This window comes from Solanum tuberosum, unplaced genomic scaffold (genome assembly GCF_000226075.1).
Source record: "Solanum tuberosum cultivar DM 1-3 516 R44 unplaced genomic scaffold, SolTub_3.0 scf00429, whole genome shotgun sequence".
Lineage (NCBI taxonomy): Eukaryota > Viridiplantae > Streptophyta > Magnoliopsida > Solanales > Solanaceae > Solanum > Solanum tuberosum.
Genome location: NW_006239358.1, coordinates 470,468 through 487,362, shown reverse-complemented (window position 1 = coordinate 487,362; position 16,895 = coordinate 470,468). Strand labels below are relative to the sequence as shown.

The 16,895-nt window shown below is 29.9% G+C and overlaps 2 protein-coding genes across 2 annotated transcripts; one reads left to right on the top strand and one right to left on the bottom strand.

The window, feature by feature from the left end:
* The first annotated feature begins 11,670 nt into the window (after nt 1-11,670).
* On the top strand, nt 11,671-12,806 carry LOC107058098 (uncharacterized). The gene is made up of 3 exons (XM_015303422.1): nt 11,671-11,867; nt 11,950-12,513; nt 12,606-12,806. The coding sequence occupies exons 2-3, from the start codon at nt 12,019-12,021 to the stop codon at nt 12,804-12,806; spliced, it is 696 nt and encodes a 231-aa protein (XP_015158908.1). The 5' UTR covers nt 11,671-11,867; nt 11,950-12,018.
* Nucleotides 12,807-13,422: 616 nt separating this feature from the next.
* LOC107058097 (uncharacterized) lies at nt 13,423-15,241 on the bottom strand. Its single transcript, XM_015303421.1, has 2 exons — nt 14,977-15,241; nt 13,423-14,897 (listed from the first exon to the last, which is right to left on the bottom strand). Exons 1-2 carry the CDS (start codon nt 15,239-15,241, stop codon nt 13,423-13,425), a joined length of 1,740 nt encoding a protein of 579 aa, XP_015158907.1.
* Nucleotides 15,242-16,895: the final 1,654 nt, after the last annotated feature.

The window sequence follows — 16,895 nt, the reverse complement described above, 5'->3', positions numbered from 1 at the left end:
AAAGAATTTAACAATTCTGCCAAGGTAATTTTGGACAGATCTTGTGTGTTTCCAAGGTAGTTATGCATGTTTCATATCTTTCGGGCATTGTAACAAGAACTTTTTCAACAATTCTTGTATCTTTAAATTCAGTTCCTAGTAATCTTACATTGTTGACAATACCAAGCAATCTGTTAGAATATTCCTTGACTGTTTTTTACTCTTTCATTCTCTGCAATTCAAATTCCCTCATTAAATTTAATACTTTCATTCCTCGTATTCTTTCATCTCCAGCATATTCTTTCTTCAGATAATTTCTAATATCTTTTGGTTATGTGAGAGTCATGATTTTCGTGAAAACAGTTGTCGAAACAGCAGCAAACAAAGTTGCTTTTGCCTTCGACTTAATGATTTTATTTTCCTTGTGACTCTTGATCTAGGCCACGGCGGGATTATTTGGCAGCGAATTAGTTTCATAATCCTCTTCCACGGCTTCCCAAAGATCAAGAGCCTCCAAGTAAGTTTCCATTATCACATCCCATAGTTGATAATTCTCACCATCAAAAATAGGAGGAGCCATTCGTGAAAAACTATTTTCGGAATCCATTTTTCTACTCACAGGTCCCTCAAGAAGAAGGCTCTAGATACTAATTGTTGATTTTTTTAATAAAGAAATTAAGAAATAACAGAAAAGACTTTGAGAGAAAAATACTGCAGTATTATCAAAGGAAATTATTTTATTAATAATTCAGAGACATACATTTATAGATATAATTCCTAATTAAAAAATAGAAAAAATATGCTACTAACTTATCAGTTAAATTTAAATAACAAATAAAAGAACTAACTCCTAAATTTAAGTCACATGGGACTCTAATAAAATAATTTAAAATTTCTAAAAGTAGCTAACTGATTTATTCTGTAATATCCTATTCTGCAATATCTTGAGACATTCTCAACAGAGGGGGACATCGAACCTTACCTCCTTTTACATCCTAGAATATAAAAAATATCCTAATAGAGTTTATGATCAGAAAAGGATCTTAAGTCATTAACCTCACGTGTGATGCATCCAAATAAAACACCTAGAATGTATAACACAGAAGAAACAAGCGATGAAATGAATTATGGAGGGTCGTAGTGCCAGTAAGAGGCCTTTTTTTGGTCTTCTCCCGAAGGAAGGCAATTGAAGTTTATTCATTCTTAAAGGACCCCTAGCCTCGGCCGGAAGTTTAGACTCCTAAAAGTAAATGATCGGCTCTGGTATAGTAATAGCGTACTTAGCAAGAGCATCTGCAACTTCATTTTCTTCCCTATAACAATGCTTTTCTAAAGGATATGTGTTAGTACTCAATGGTCACTCTCAACTAAGAAGTTTTTCATAGAAAGTCACTCAATTTTAATTTTTATTGCAAAATCATTTTATTATAAGTGTTTTATTTATAAAGTCTTTAATAATTTATATACAAAGATTTTAATAAAGTGTCAGATGGTATATATTAAAGGCTCATTCTTCCTGAACAAAACGTAGATGCCAAAATTTAGAATCAAACATGGAAAGACCAATTTTTTTGTAACCTATTTTTTCTTTGTATATTAGAGAATGGGTGTCACTCTTAGCAGAACATTCTCTCTTTGGCATTTAAAACATGATATTGGTTGTTGATTTTAGTAGTTGATGGTGAACGAAAGATGTCATTTATCACTTTTTTGTTGCATTTAAAACATGATATTAATGGTACGTTGGTATTCGTTTTAAATCTGATGTTCACTTTTTTATTGCATTTATAATTGTACATCTAATGTGTGTCATTTTCATCAATACTTTGTTTTTATTGTTATCAATGAACTTCACTTGGTCCAGGTCTTAGACTCTCTACTCTTTTGCTTGACGATCCTATATAATTTCTTATCATCGCCTCTATGCTGAAGTTTACTATACAATTGTTCAAAAGATGTTGTTTTAGTCATTTAACTGCTCACTTCACTTCCTTATTCCTTGTCTTATACAATTTCTTATTTGATCTTTATCTTTCTCGTCACTTCTCACCAACACTCCCTATAAGCATCTTTTTTGGCTTTCACTTTCCCTTAAATTGCTTTACTCCACTATATCAATCAAATCGCTTTACTGCACCATCGATTTCCTCTGTCTCTACCAACCTTACCCAACGAGATTCCAACACCTATCTAGCTACTTAATTCCCTAATGCAACTAGTTTTTCCTACTAATAATTAGTGTCCCCACTATTTTCCCAACCCCATTGTCCACAATTTCTTCTCCATTTCCTCAGTTCTAACAGTAGACAAGTCATCTCACTTAATTTTTGATACATACACGACCCTTTTTCCGCCTCTTAAACTCTAAATTTGATACCAAGAATTCAAGTTGGATTGTATATACTTAACTTGAAAATTTAAGTGAGAATTTTCAATCAGTTATCCCCAAACCCTAAGATGTAAATAGATTAACTTTAACACATTATTGTTCAAATTTAATTAGCAAGCAATTTATACCCAAACTCGGAAATCCTTAAAATCGTCAACTAATCCTACTTTATTAACCCAAAACCATTGTTGCCAATTTATAGGAAATTGTTAAAGGAAACATATTTATTTTTCCTCAAGTTTATATTAAGTGAATCATTGAGATTTAATTTTTTTTTATAATAAGTGAATTATTCAAAGTTTAAGAGAATTGTTGAGACTTTTTTTTATATTTAGTTCATCCTTCTTTTAGTGACGATCTTAACTACTTTATATTCTATCGGGGAATAGTTTGAAATTTATCATAAGAGCAATAGTGAACAGTAGCATTTTGGTTATGTACTAAAATACTTTTCTTAAAATGTCCACTTAACATGGACTAGAGAAATATTAAGTTGGAAAAACTACATAATTACACAAATATTCCTCTCATATTAACTAATTATTTTCTCTATATTAAAACAATTACATATTGTCTCACTAAGTAATAATTTTACACTAAATTTCAAATCAGATATATTCAGATACATAATTTTTTGCTACCAGATATACTTTAAAATATAGATATGAATAAGAGAAGAACTTTGATTTCTATTCCTCTAGAATGAAGGAAATCTCCTTATAAGGTTAGACGAAAACTATACATGAAATAATAAACATGGTAAGTACTATACATGGTAAATAATTAAAGAAAATCTTATACTAATATTATGTAATCAACTATATATGGTAGATCGAAACAGTAATTGATGGTAATATGTGAATACATTTGGATTCCGTCTATATGAAAAAAAATTACACCTAATTTTAAACTTTATGTATTTGAAATACATGTAACTAGATATACATGCATCTGATGATCGAAATCTGACACGATGCTAATTTTGAAAAATCATGAAAATGCACGTATTAGACCCTAAACAAATAAAATTTGTATTGTTTACCCCATAAAATTCAGTAATGTTGAAAGTAAAAATCATCGGATAATATAACATTTAATATATTACTTGACCAATAAAATATAGTAGAAAAACACATTTAACCTTTTTCCTCTTTTTAAAGTGGTCAAAGAAAAGTTATGAATTTATAAATGACATGTGTCACTATTAAACAGTTACTTGTTGGGTTCAATTTCCAAAGTCTTTGTTAAATCAGGTGGTCAGGCTATTCTTAGAACAATCATGTGTCACTTTTCAAGGGCTATTTTGTCAATTTACTAAATCCATGGAAATGAAATACCTTTTCATGTTTTTTCTACCTTCCCACCTAAAAAATTTCTCCTTTATAAGCTCCCAAATGGCCTAATGATTTCTCTACACTGAAACTTTCATTGAGTTTTTCTTTTTCCAGTTTATAATTTTTTAGTTTGAAATTCAATAGCTTTTTCGGTTTTTAGATTTTCCTAACATGGAGAAAGCTAAAGCAAACATAGGAACTTAAAATGTAGAGAATGAAAATGTGGAACTGAATTTAGGGCTTTCATTAAAAGGTAATTTTGATGTTCACTCGAAAAAAACGAATCGTTTTTTTGTGAATAGCTAATGGAAAATATTCTTTGATATTTTTAGGTGGATCGCAAGGAAGTTTTGCTTCAAGTGTAGTTGAGGTTCAAATGCAACAACCACCTACTCAAGGTATCAAAATTTTACGAATTGATTATATATAGCAAGTCAATTTGAATTTGTATCAAAATTAAAGTAGGAAATAATTTTTTTCCTTTAATTCTCAATGTGAAATCATCTTTCGTTGAACATAAATCACTTGTGTATTCAGGGAATTATATTACTAAAGGGAAGATCAAAAACTTCATACTCAACCATATGACTGTTGTTTTCACAAGAGGTGAAGGACAAAATGAAAAGAAGACTGAAGGACTGTTATATTCGTTTAAGAAGAAAGATGAAGTGGAGATAGTTTGTCTTTGTCAGGGTGATCTTCTAAATGCAGCTGAATTTGTCGAACACGCTGGTGGAGGTTATGTAGTAAACCCTCTAAACCATATATTTATTTATGAAAAACAGATTATGCAGCATTATTAGTGATGTCATTTGATATTTCCTTTTGTTGTTGTACCGAATAAATTCAAGGGTTATTGCCCAAAAAGGCATTAGTTTTTGTATCGTTGTTATTTCATCTTTCTTTTTGTTGTTCTACTGACTAAAATTCCTCCCGTCAATGTTATATTAAGGTTATTTTCCAATGATTCGGCTTATTTTTTTCTATGAGATGCTTTTTTTTTAAGCTTAATTAATTAGAAGCAAGTGACAGTTTCTATTCTACATAAATATTGATCCCTTTTTAAAAATAAAAAAAAAATTAATCTCAAACCACTAAACTAAATTAACCTATTTTTAAAAAACATTTCGCTTGTTCCTCAACATGAGAGAGGAAAAGATAGTTACGTGCGAGTGAATATCACCGAGCTAATATCATCTATCTTAACTCATCTAAATATTGTAAAATATGTCATTTTTTAAATATTTCTATTCGATTACGTGTAGTTTTATTACTCTCTTGTAAGATTTTTAAATATTAATGTGTAGATTAGGGTTTGGGGTTTAACTTTTTAAGGGATTTCTATGTTATTTTTTCACTAAAAAATTTCATTTCTTGCTAAATATAAGTTGTTTTCTTTAAGTGTTAAGATTTGCTATCAACTGCTAGCTTTAAGGTAATTTTCTAAGTTTATTTCCCAAATAAAATTCTATTTCTCGTTAAATCTAACAATTATGTGTTAATATATGTGTTATCCCTCTTTGATTATGTGTGTTTTTTTCTTCTTGTAAGAATTGTAGTATTTATGTGTTAGTTAAAATTTGGGGGTTAGGTTTTTAAAGGGTTTCTAAGTTATTTTTTCTACTAAAAAAATTTACATTTCTTGCTAAATATAAGTTGTTTTCTTTAAGTGTTAAGATTTGCTATCAACTGCTAGCTTTAAGGTAATTTTCTAAGTTTATTTCCCAAATAAAATTCTATTTCTCGTTAAATCTAACAATTATGTGTTAATATATGTGTTATCCCTCTTTGATTATGTGTGTTTTTTTCTTCTTGTAAGAATTGTAGTATTTATGTGTTAGTTAAAATTTGGGGGTTAGGTTTTTAAAGGGTTTCTAAGTTATTTTTTCACTTAGAATTTTCATTTGTTGATAAATCTCGAAAACACTTGTTAAAATACATTGTATTTAGTTATTTTATTTATGTGTTACGTTTTGTGTCAACTATTTTAGATTTTTCTAAGTTTATTTGTAGAAGTTAGAATATTTATTTCTTACATATGTATTAATTGCATATTGTGTTTTTTTTTGTGCATATGTGACTGATTTTTATAGGTTTTTGAGTCCTAATAAATTTATCTTTTTTAGGCTATAAGGATAGAATTTTAAGTAGGCAATTTTGGGTATGTATGAACTGACTGAGTTCCTTATTCAAAAATTGAATGTAATTGTGAATGTATTTTGAATTTTTTTTAAAAAGTGATCCAAATTTAATATTCTTGTGCTTTAAAAAAAGTAGAAATGAGGGACGTGTAGGTGAATCGACTCATCAAGTTCTCATTTTATTCTTCTGTAAAGTCAATAAAATATATTATACTTTTATTTTTATTTAATTTCCTCTATTAAATAAACTTAACAAATAGTATATCTTAATTCTAGGATCTCTCCCAAATGTGTACTCGACTACTCTCGCATTAAATTACCATTATGATTGATTTTCTTTTATTTTTCGAGTTACGGCTTTTATTTTATGCTAAATCTAACAATTATTTATTTCTTGCTAAGTGTGACATTTATGTGTTGATACATATGCTATTACTAATGTATTGTGATTGCTATTTTTATGTTTGTGCGCGTATGATTTTTTTTAGGTTAAAAACTCCTAATAAATTTGTAATTTAGGGTTTAAGGATAGAATTTTACATGTGATTTAGAATTTAGGGATGAATTGATTGACAATGTTAGATCTCTTTCCGTTATTGTAATGTGGAGTTCATTTTTTTATCCCTTATTTGACAATTAATTTCCTCGGTCTCTACCAACCTTACCGAAAGAGACTTCAACACTTTTCTAGCTACTTAATTCAAGATAATCTTTAAAATAAAATCACCATTCATTTCCACGTATAGTGACTACATTACTATCTTCAACTAATTTTTGCTGTTTATATATCTCAAAGAAGGAAATGATAAAAAAGTGTACAAGTAATGATTAAAAATGCATGAAGTTGTCTCGGAAATATAGTACTATGTAATCTTTCAGTTTCAGGCATGATTATTTAAAAAAAAATTATTTATGGTTATTTTCTATGAGAGTTATTTTATTTATTTTTAAAAAAAACACTACAACCTAAAAGATATGATAATATAAAGTATAAATATCATTACACTAATAATAAGAAAAATATTATTCAAGAAAAAATACTTTTCAAACAATAAAATTCAAAATTAATATCTAATGCGTACTTTTTTACGCCTCAAATTCTAGGCATATGTATGTCCTATGAATCTACGCTTTCAATTTGAAGATTCATTCCGAAAACGTCTTTGAAAATACTGATTGTGAATCATGTGCATGCCAACCTCAAGGTGCAAACTCAACTGCCCAATTATGAACTACTCCCAAGTCCCAAATAATTTTATTTTTGCATATCCTAAATTTGATTATGAAAAGGCCTTTAATTTATGTACAATAATTTTAATGAAGTGCTAGATGGTATAATATTAAAGGTTCATTCTTCCGGAACAAAGCGTGAATACCCAGTTTTATGATAAAACATGAAAAGGCCAATTTTTTGTTAGATAATTTATTTTTATTTTTTGTATATTAGAAAATTCTTCTTCATTCGTCTTTTGGGACTCAAATAATTTTGACGTGAATTTTTTGACTAAAAAAGGCCCTCGACATTAACCCTTCAGCTCATATTTGCCCTTATTTTTAACAACTTTCCTAAGTAAAATCATTAAATATTTATCTATTACGTTTCCTAATTTGATGGGTCCAAATTTAAACCCTTCTCAAATAAATAATAAAAGCCACATAAGATTCATAGTTTTACCCAATACTCTTGAAAATAATCTCTAAAAAATTATTAATTTCATTATATCTTCCTATTAATCTATTTTAAATTAATCTCAATTTATTATAACTCAATTCATAACTAGGATCCAACTAAAATTCATACTCGATCTCTGTGATTGTATTCTATCTATCAATTATCCAATTGTCTTGTTCATTTCCTCTTTTTATTCTTTTTTTTAATCCTTATTCTTAATTAGGATATGAGAGACTCAAATTTAAAATGAACTTACATGTTCATGTTCTTTTAATTTGTATTATTATCATGGTGGGGTGGAGATAGGAAAAAAATTATTTTCATTCTTTTATTTTAAATTTTGGATACACACAAAAGAAAAATGTAATATACATATAGTTGCTTAATTAAATCATTCTCTATTGAACTAATTATTTCTATATGAATGTCATTGTTATTTTTCAACTTTTTTCTCCCATGGTTTTTCATAAGTTGAAAAAAATAAAATTTAAAAATGGTGGACAAGGTCCAACAAGGAAAACAAGTGAAAGATAGAGGAAGTGAAAGGTGGGGGGAGGTGAGTTTAGAGAGTAGAAGACTAACACTTTTTTTATTTTTAATTACTATGGAACTCAAAATCAGGTATATCATATGAGCTCATGCATATATTAAGTAATTTCAAATTGTTTTATAGGAGAAGGGTCTAAAATGTCCTAAGACTAGGGATTTGGTACAATATTGTCCTTCATCCACCTTATGAGTGTGGGCCGTTAGAAATAAGAGTATTTTTTAGCCAAAAAGTTGATGCGAAGGGTATTTGGGGGCCCAAAACCGAAAGGTGAATGTAGGGTAATTTTATACTAATTCAAATAGTTGAACATTTTAGGCTCTTCTCCATAAACAAAAAACAAAAAAAAACACTTGATATTGGTTGTTCTTTTTATTTGCTAGGGTTTGGTGCAAGTTTTTTTTGGGTTTTCTAAGTTCTAAGTTTATTTTTTGAGTTAGAATTTTTCTTTTTTTTGCTAATTATGATAATATTTTATGTCTTAATATATATGTTGTTATTGTCAGAGGTGTATTCAGGATTTATAGATAATTGGTGCACTATTACAAAAAGGTGGATCTAAGACATAAATTTGATCGGTTAGATTCTTTTTACTGAAAATCATTAAAAATTTAAAATCATAGGTCCAAAATTAACTTTTATTTATCCAAATCAGTTACAAAATCTTAGAAAGAAAACTAAAACAAGATAGATAAAAGATGAGTCCGGAGCCAAAAGGGCAAAAAAAATTGCCAAAAATTCCAAAAGGGTACATCATATTTTTTTTAAACCAAAAGGGCAAAATCGCTCCACCGGGAGCGATTTCCCTCTGACACATATTAACGCCGTTTGGCTCTGTTAAAAATAAAAAGTAAAAATCGCTGCCCTAGCAGCGATTTATGTCCAATTTTTTTCCTCCGTTAAATATCGCTGCTATGGCAGCGTTTTCCTAGAAAGAAAATTTGGCAGCTTTTTTTGGAAAATCGCTGCCTTGGCAGCGTTTTCCTTAAAAAAAAAATTTTCTTTTTTAAAATCTTTTCTTAATTATTTTTTTAAAGTTTTATGAAAAAACAATTTTTGTTTAAAATCGCTGACAGGCAGCCTGATTCCACCCAAAATTTTGGACTCGACGTAGAATTCATCAAAATAAAGCACAAAATGTAATCGGTGTCGAATTAGGCTGCCTTTTCAGCGATTTTTTGTTAACAAAATTATTTTTTAATAAAAACGATGCCCTGTTGTGAAGCTTCAGCATTAAACAATGGATCATGGGACACGATTTCCTGTAAAAATCGTTTTGAAAACAGGGCATCGTTTTTATTAAAAAATAATTTTGTTAACAAAAAATCGCTGAAAAGGCAGCCTAATTCGACACCGATTACATTTTGTGCTTTATTTTGATGAATTCTACGTCGAGTCCAAAATTTTGGGTGGAATCAGGCTGCCTGTCAGCGATTTTAAACAACTATGGCAGCGTTTTTATAAAAATAAATTTTCTTTTTTTTAAATCGCTGCCTTGGCAGCGATTTTCGGTATTTGTTTTTTTTTTAAAAAATCGCTACTGTTGCACCGTTATTATAAATTTCGTCGAATTTTTTTTTTCTTTTTAGAAATCGCTGCTAGGACAGCGGTTTTGGTGGGTTTTTTTTTTGTTAAATATCTCTGCCAATTATTATATTTTTTTTAAATCGTATTAAATTTATTTATTTTCACTAACAAACAGCGAAATCTCCTTCCAAATTTCTTTTTTTTTTAATTGTTCAAACATTCACATGTCATATTAAAAAAAAACAAATCCAACTCACATGCATACCTAAAAAATATAAAAAGTTCACGTGTTTCATTTAAAATTTTCTTATAAATTGATTGAAGTCTCCCTTTAAACTTCAAGTATAATTTTTCAAGTCTCCTTTCAAACTTTTTCAAAAGTCTTTCCTCTATAAGGTAAGTTTGGATTTATTTTATTTTTAATTAATTAATTTTTAACTTTTATATGGTATTGTGAATATATTCATCTTTAACTAATTATATTAACATTAACACTTATTTTTCTATTTTGTATATAGATATGCATCCGTCAAATATGTACGGACATCCTGGTCCAGTAGAATATGATGTATTAAAAATTCAAGTTCATCATCGTTCCGAAGGAATTTGGAACAGTAGCTTAAGGGAAGAGAATTCTTGCTTATATACGCGTCGCGGTGATGTTGAATTTTGGCAACATATAAAATATCATCCTTTACATCCTCGCATTCATCAGTATTTTAAAAATTGTAGATTTAAAGGAATTCTTGATGTAGGATGTGTGCCGTATGACTCCGGATTAATTTCTGCTTTAATTGAAAGGTGGCGTCCAGAAACGCATACCTTTCACATGCGAACTGGCGAGGCTACCATAACTTTACAAGATGTAGAAATTTTGTTCGGAATGGTAATAGATGGTAGTCCTATAATTTTAAATGGCGCTGATATTTTAGGAGTTTTGGGTAGACAAGAAATGATGTTTGAATTAACGGGATGGTCACCCGATAATGATTGTTTTTCTGGTGTTAGTAGATTGTTAACATATAAATTAATTGAGCATATTGAAGGTTTAGATGATATTACTGATCATTCAACTGAGCATGAGGTGCAACAAAGGTTTAGATTATATTTATTATGGTTATGTGGTGGATCAATATTTCCAGATAAATCTAATAATAAACTTAATTTAGACCTTTTGATTGACATGAAAAATTTAAATGTAATGTCAACACAAGCATGGGGAGCAGCCGCATTATCATATTTGTATAATTGTTTATGTCGTGCATCAATGAAACAATCAAATGAAGTTTGTGGATTTCTCTCTTTAGTGCAGGTATACATTTTTTAAATTATTTTTTATATACTAGTAATATGCACTTTTAAATTTAATTGTATTCTAAGAAATGTTAAATTTTATTTAGATTTGGGCATGGGAACGTATTATTCCCCTGCAACCATTACCGAAATCTCTAAGGACCAATCAACCTGAGGTTTTAACTGCGCTTGCACGTAAATGGACGCGACGTAGAAATCATCAAAATGAGGCACGAACCGTAATCGGTGTGATTAGGGATGTACTAGATAATCTAACTGATGATCAGGTATTTAAATATTGTTAGTATTTTTAACTATTCATATTTGTATCCCATTTTATTTAAATTTTTAACTATTCACACCTATATCTCACTATCCAAGAAAATCATGTAAATATAATGACATATACATAGATTTTTGGCAGGTCCTCAAAATAAGATATTATATGACATAATAGTACAAAAAAAAAAATTCTAAGATTGTTTTAGTTAGTGTACATATTTGTTTTTATTTTTTGTCAAAAAATTTAATAATTATCTTACTTACATTTTTTTATAGTTTATTTGGCAACCTTATTCAGAAGAATGTTATTAATGGATTGACTGAGTGGTGTCGGACAGGACAATCTGTCTGGATGGCACATGTGCCACTTATTTATGGAATTTATCGTGAGTGGCACATGATTGATCGTGTTGTGAGACAGTTTGGTTATTTACAACATATTCCTGGACCGTGTACCCAATTTTCCGAACATCATTTTAAGCGTGATAAACGATACAAAATAAAACAAGTGGATATAAATGCGTTTAACTACACACAATATTTATGGGAACAACGTCAAAGTCATATATTTCGACCTCCATTTGTAAGTGATCAAGCAGATTACTTTCGTTGGTACATGAGGCATTCCCGCATGTTAATTGGAAATTCACAACATGTTGTACAGAAAGGGTATCAACACATGGCAGGAAGACATGAGGCATTAGTATGTATATTATGTAAATTTTAAATTATTATATCGATTTTTAACAATTTTTTTGTTATTAATATTGTTTTATTCATTATAGGCTAGGGGTCATGAAATGCAGTATCGTCGAGCTCGAATGATTGAAAATGATGAAAATTAATCTAATGAAATGAGACAATATGCGGAGGAAGTCGCTCGTATTTCAATGGAGTCAATGAATGCGGCCTTCCAAGGAATGCGATTGAGCTTTGCTCCTGATTACAATCCTCCCACTCAATACGATGAACCACCACCAGTACAAGTATCTCGCCGATCGCGACAAACAACACCTAGAGATAGTGCACGTCGTGGTAGAAGGAGCGCAGGTGAAGGTCGTGGTCGAAATCGTGCGGAGCATCATTTGATTGATGGAGATAATTTGGTTGATAATAACACACATTTGGTGGCTACTCCCGAGCCTTATTATCCCACGTTTGATTTTTCTGCAGGGCCCTCTAAAACTAATGCTAATTTTTCAAGCCAAGAAACAGTTGGTTTTGTAACTCCACATGTTTCGATATCTGGTTTTGCGCAATTCAGCGGATCTCAATATGGTATTCAACATGGTATGCGTGAATTTCCTATACATAATTCTCCATTTGGTGGGAGGTTGAATTTTTCAAATGTAAGTATGATAATTTTCATAGAAATTTTATAATTTTTTCTTAATTTTTTGTGCATATTTATTTTATTATATTATATTGTATTGTATTACAGGAAATCGTGTCCCATGATCCATTGTTTAATGCTGAAGCTTCACAACATTCAATTTTTGATAGAGAAAATTCACCTCGAAGAACATCTAGGCTACACAAATCAACTAGATGTGGAACAGGTAGTCACTATCAAAATGAGAGAGATTCTGAAAGTGAAGACGAAAATGAAGATGTAGAAGATTCGGAAAACTCAGAAGAATAATTTTTATGTAGTAAATCAGATTTTTATGTGTGTTGAAATTTGTTGTTTCGTGTAAATTTAAACAAAGAGTTTGAAATTTATTGTTATTGCAGTGAGATTCTTCTCTTTATTTTCAATATTTGCAAGATGTTTCTTTTCCTTTAAGTTATGTTAAATCAATACTTTTTATGTTAGGTCAAATCAACACTTTTTATGCTAGGTCAATTCAACTATATAATTATAATATAAATGTAGTGTACTTACAAAATATTAAATTCATGTCAACAAGTATTTAAAAACGATATATTATAATATTAATAACAAAACAAAAAAATTACATTCATCTTAAAAACATAGACAATATATTTAAAATCGAGTAGGACATCGTGCCTTTGTGTGACCTGTTTCCTTACAAACACTGCATTTTCTGGCCATGCGAGCTGGAGCTATATCCATATCATTCTTAAGTCGGCTTCTTACTTGCATACCACATGTCCGCAAATATTCAGTATTGCAATTAATTAAAAGGAGTTGGCGGCCAATACATTTCATCACCCACTGGGGTAAATGTACTCAGTGTATGTTTGTTTGTAATATTTTGTACTGTAGAATTTACTTACATATGACTTTGGCTCAATTACCGCGAAGTACCACAAAATTTAATGGCATGCGAGCAAGGCATATGATAATTTCTCCATTTTCCACAAGAACATTTCTTACCATTTGCAGTAACCTTGTGGACATTTTCACCTTTACCATCATGAGCAAAAGTAAGAATTTCAAACACTCCATCACCAGTGTTGTAAGTCATAATGTCTGTGTGCCCTTGAGCTTTTTGGTAATAATCATTAAATTTTTTATCTATTGCAAGAGGCCACGGCATATTACTTTGAAGTAATGCGATTGCAAGGTTGTTTCTTTCGACAAAACGATCAACAAGAGTTTTGAATGTCATTCGAACCATGGCAGTCACAGGAAGCCCCCGAGCTTTTTTCAATAAACCATTATATGACTCCGACACATTTGTCGTCATGGCACCCCATCTACGACCACCATCCTTATACATTGTCCATTTTTCCAAAGGAAATTCATTCAACCATTCATATGCTGCAGGAGACAATATTTTAATTTGTTGCATCCGTTGCACAAACTTTTTCTTCTGGTGTTCTGTAGCAGCCAACCACATTAATTTCTCGAGTTCACTATTTACAAATTTTTTATTAAAATTTGCTTTCAAGTGTCTAACACAAAATCTATGATATGTGTTGGGTAGACTCAACCAATCATAAGATTGAATACATTGCAAGATTCCTTGATGACGGTCAGAAATGAGACCAATTCCTTGTCGTTCACAAACAACATGTTTCCATAATAACTTGAGAAACCACGACCAAGACTCAAAACTCTCACGTGCAACTAAAGCATATGCAAGTGGAAAAATATTTCCATTGGCATCAATCCCAACCGCAATTAACAGTTTGATATCATACAAACCATAAAGATGTGTGTCGTCGATGGAAATGACCGGCCTACAACTTTTGAAACCATCAATGCTTTGTTTAAATGCCCAAAAAAGAAATTTAAAGATTTGCTCACCTTGCATTGTTGTAGAATGATGCTCCCACTCAATAATAGTGTCTGGATTGAATAATTGTACTGCAGCCATGTATCGAGGTAATGCCTGAAATAAACTTTCAAAATCACCATAAACCATTCGAAATGCTTTTCTTCGACCTTTTTGTGCTTTTCTATAACTAGGAGTATAATGATGCTTTCCTTTGATGATTTCACGGATCATCTTAATATTTATGTCTGGATTTTGCATAATATATGGTATCAATGAAGTGGCAATCATGTTACTATTCAAATTGAAATGATCCTCCTTATAATTATCTGTAAGACAAGTATGCGGTTCAATCATTTTTCCTGCCTTCCATATACCAATTGAAATCTCTCTAAAGCGAATCATCCAATTACACCCCAACTCATGACGCTTGCAAATAACTCTCCAACTTTTACTCTTGGATTGATCACAAAGATATTCTTTTTTTAGTGCATGACTATATGCTCTTACGGCAGATTTCATTTGCTTCTTATTCATAAATAGCATACCTAGTTGCATATACAAATTAGATTAATCAATAATAAATAAATAAATAACTATAAAATATTTAGTTTGCAACAATCGAACCTGACTGGATATATTTAGGATTGTTTGGATTCCAAAGTGCCGTTCGGATAGAACCATCATCTCTTGTATAGATAAAATCTTCTGCACTTTCTTCAGTGTGATCTAAGTATGGAATCACTGTAGAATGATGATTAACACTTTGATCTTCAACGGGTGCATCATCCACATCATCATCATCATCATCATCCTCATACATTTCATCATTGTCTGTTAATTCATGCTCCAAAGGTTCATCATGCAAATCACCAACTCGTTCATCACCCATAATATTATTATTCACAATTTGTGTACAATAATTCACTGCATCTTGGTCACACCTATAAAATATAATAATATAAATATGTTGCATATTAAAAAAAATTAAATTTAACAAATAAGAAAACATTACATTTTTTACCTATCAGTTGGCTCCGATAGAAAAGAATTCAAGTGCATGAAAGCATGGCTAGGCTCTCCCATATTGTAATTTGGTACACTCCAATTCAAATAATGAACATGAATATATAGGACAATTTTTATTTATGATATCGCTGCGTCAGAAGCGATATTTTTTTTTTAGAAAAAAGTTAAAGGGGAATTTCGCTGCCCAGGCAGCGATCTTCCTATTTAATAAAAAATTAACGTCAAAAAAATAAAATAAATTTATTTTTATAATAACGCTGCCATAGCAGCAATTTTTTTTTTTTAAAATCGCAAAAACGCTATCCGAGTAGCGATTTTCTGGAAAAAATAAAAAAATCCACCAAAATCGCTGCTATGGCAACGATTTTAAAAAAAAAAAAAATTTTTACTCAGATGTTGACTACTTGACAGAAATTTCAAAAAAAGAAAATTTATTTTTATAAAAACGCTGCCATAGTAGCGATTTTAATTTATTTTTTTAAGAAAATCGCCAAAACGCTGCATGGGCAGCGATTTTTAAAAAAAAATAAAAAAAATCGATGTTGACTGGTTGACAGGAATTTTTTTAAAAGAATAAAATTCTACCAAAATCGCTACCAAAGCAGCGATTTGAAGATATATTTTATTTTTTAAAAGAAATCAAAACAAATCGCTGCCTTGGCAGCGATTTAGTTAATTTTTTTTCTTTTTTTTTTAAATTCGTTTCCCATCAATTTTTATTGTTTTTTAAAATCGCTTTTCTTTAAAAAAATTCGTTTTGAAAACAAGGCATCGTTTTTATTAAACTTATACTTGAAGTTTAAAGGGAGACTTCAATCAATTTATAAGAAAATTTTAAATGAAACACGTGAACTTTTTATATTTTTTAGGTATGCATGTGAGTTGGATTTGTTTTTTTTTAATATGACATGTGAATGTTTGAATAATTAAAAAAAAAAGAAAATTGGAAGGAGATTTCGCTGTTTGTTAGTGAAAATAAATAAATTTAATACGATTTAAAAAAATATATAATTGGCAGAGATATTTACAAAAAAAAAACCCACCAAAACCGCTGTCCTAGCAGCGATTTCTAAAAAGAAAAAAAAAATCGACGAAATTTATAATAACGCTGCAACAGTAGCGATTTTAAAAAAAAAAACAAATAACGAAAATCGCTGCCAAGGCAGCGATTTAAAAAAAAGAAAATTTATTTTTATAAAAACGCTGCCATAGCAGCGATTTTAATTTATTTTTAAAAAAAAATCGCAAAAACGCTGCATGGGCAGCGATTTTAAAATAAAATAAAAAAAATTCGATGTTGACTGGTTGACAGGAATTTTTTTAAAAAAATGAAAAAAAAAAAAAATCTACCAAAATCGCTACCAAAGCAGCGATTTGAAGATATATTTTATTTTTTAAAAGAAAACAAAACAAATCGCTGCCTTGGCAGCGATTTAGTTAATTTTTTTTCTTTTTTTTTTTAAATTCGTTTCTCTTCAATTTTTATTGTTTTTTAAAATCGCTTTTCTTTAAAAAAA

Bases quoted from the DNA above. Each gene is read 5' to 3' on its own strand.
- LOC107058098 (XM_015303422.1), top strand. From the start codon at position 12,019: ATGAGACAATATGCGGAGGAAGTCGCTCGTATTTCAATGGAGTCAATG. The intron at 12,514-12,605 runs GTAAGTATGATA...ATTGTATTACAG, and splicing joins GGAGGTTGAATTTTTCAAAT to GAAATCGTGTCCCATGATCC.
- LOC107058097 (XM_015303421.1), bottom strand. From the start codon at position 15,241: ATGGGTGATGAACGAGTTGGTGATTTGCATGATGAACCTTTGGAGCAT. The intron at 14,898-14,976 runs GTTCGATTGTTG...ATATGCAACTAG, and splicing joins TCCTAAATATATCCAGTCAG to GTATGCTATTTATGAATAAG.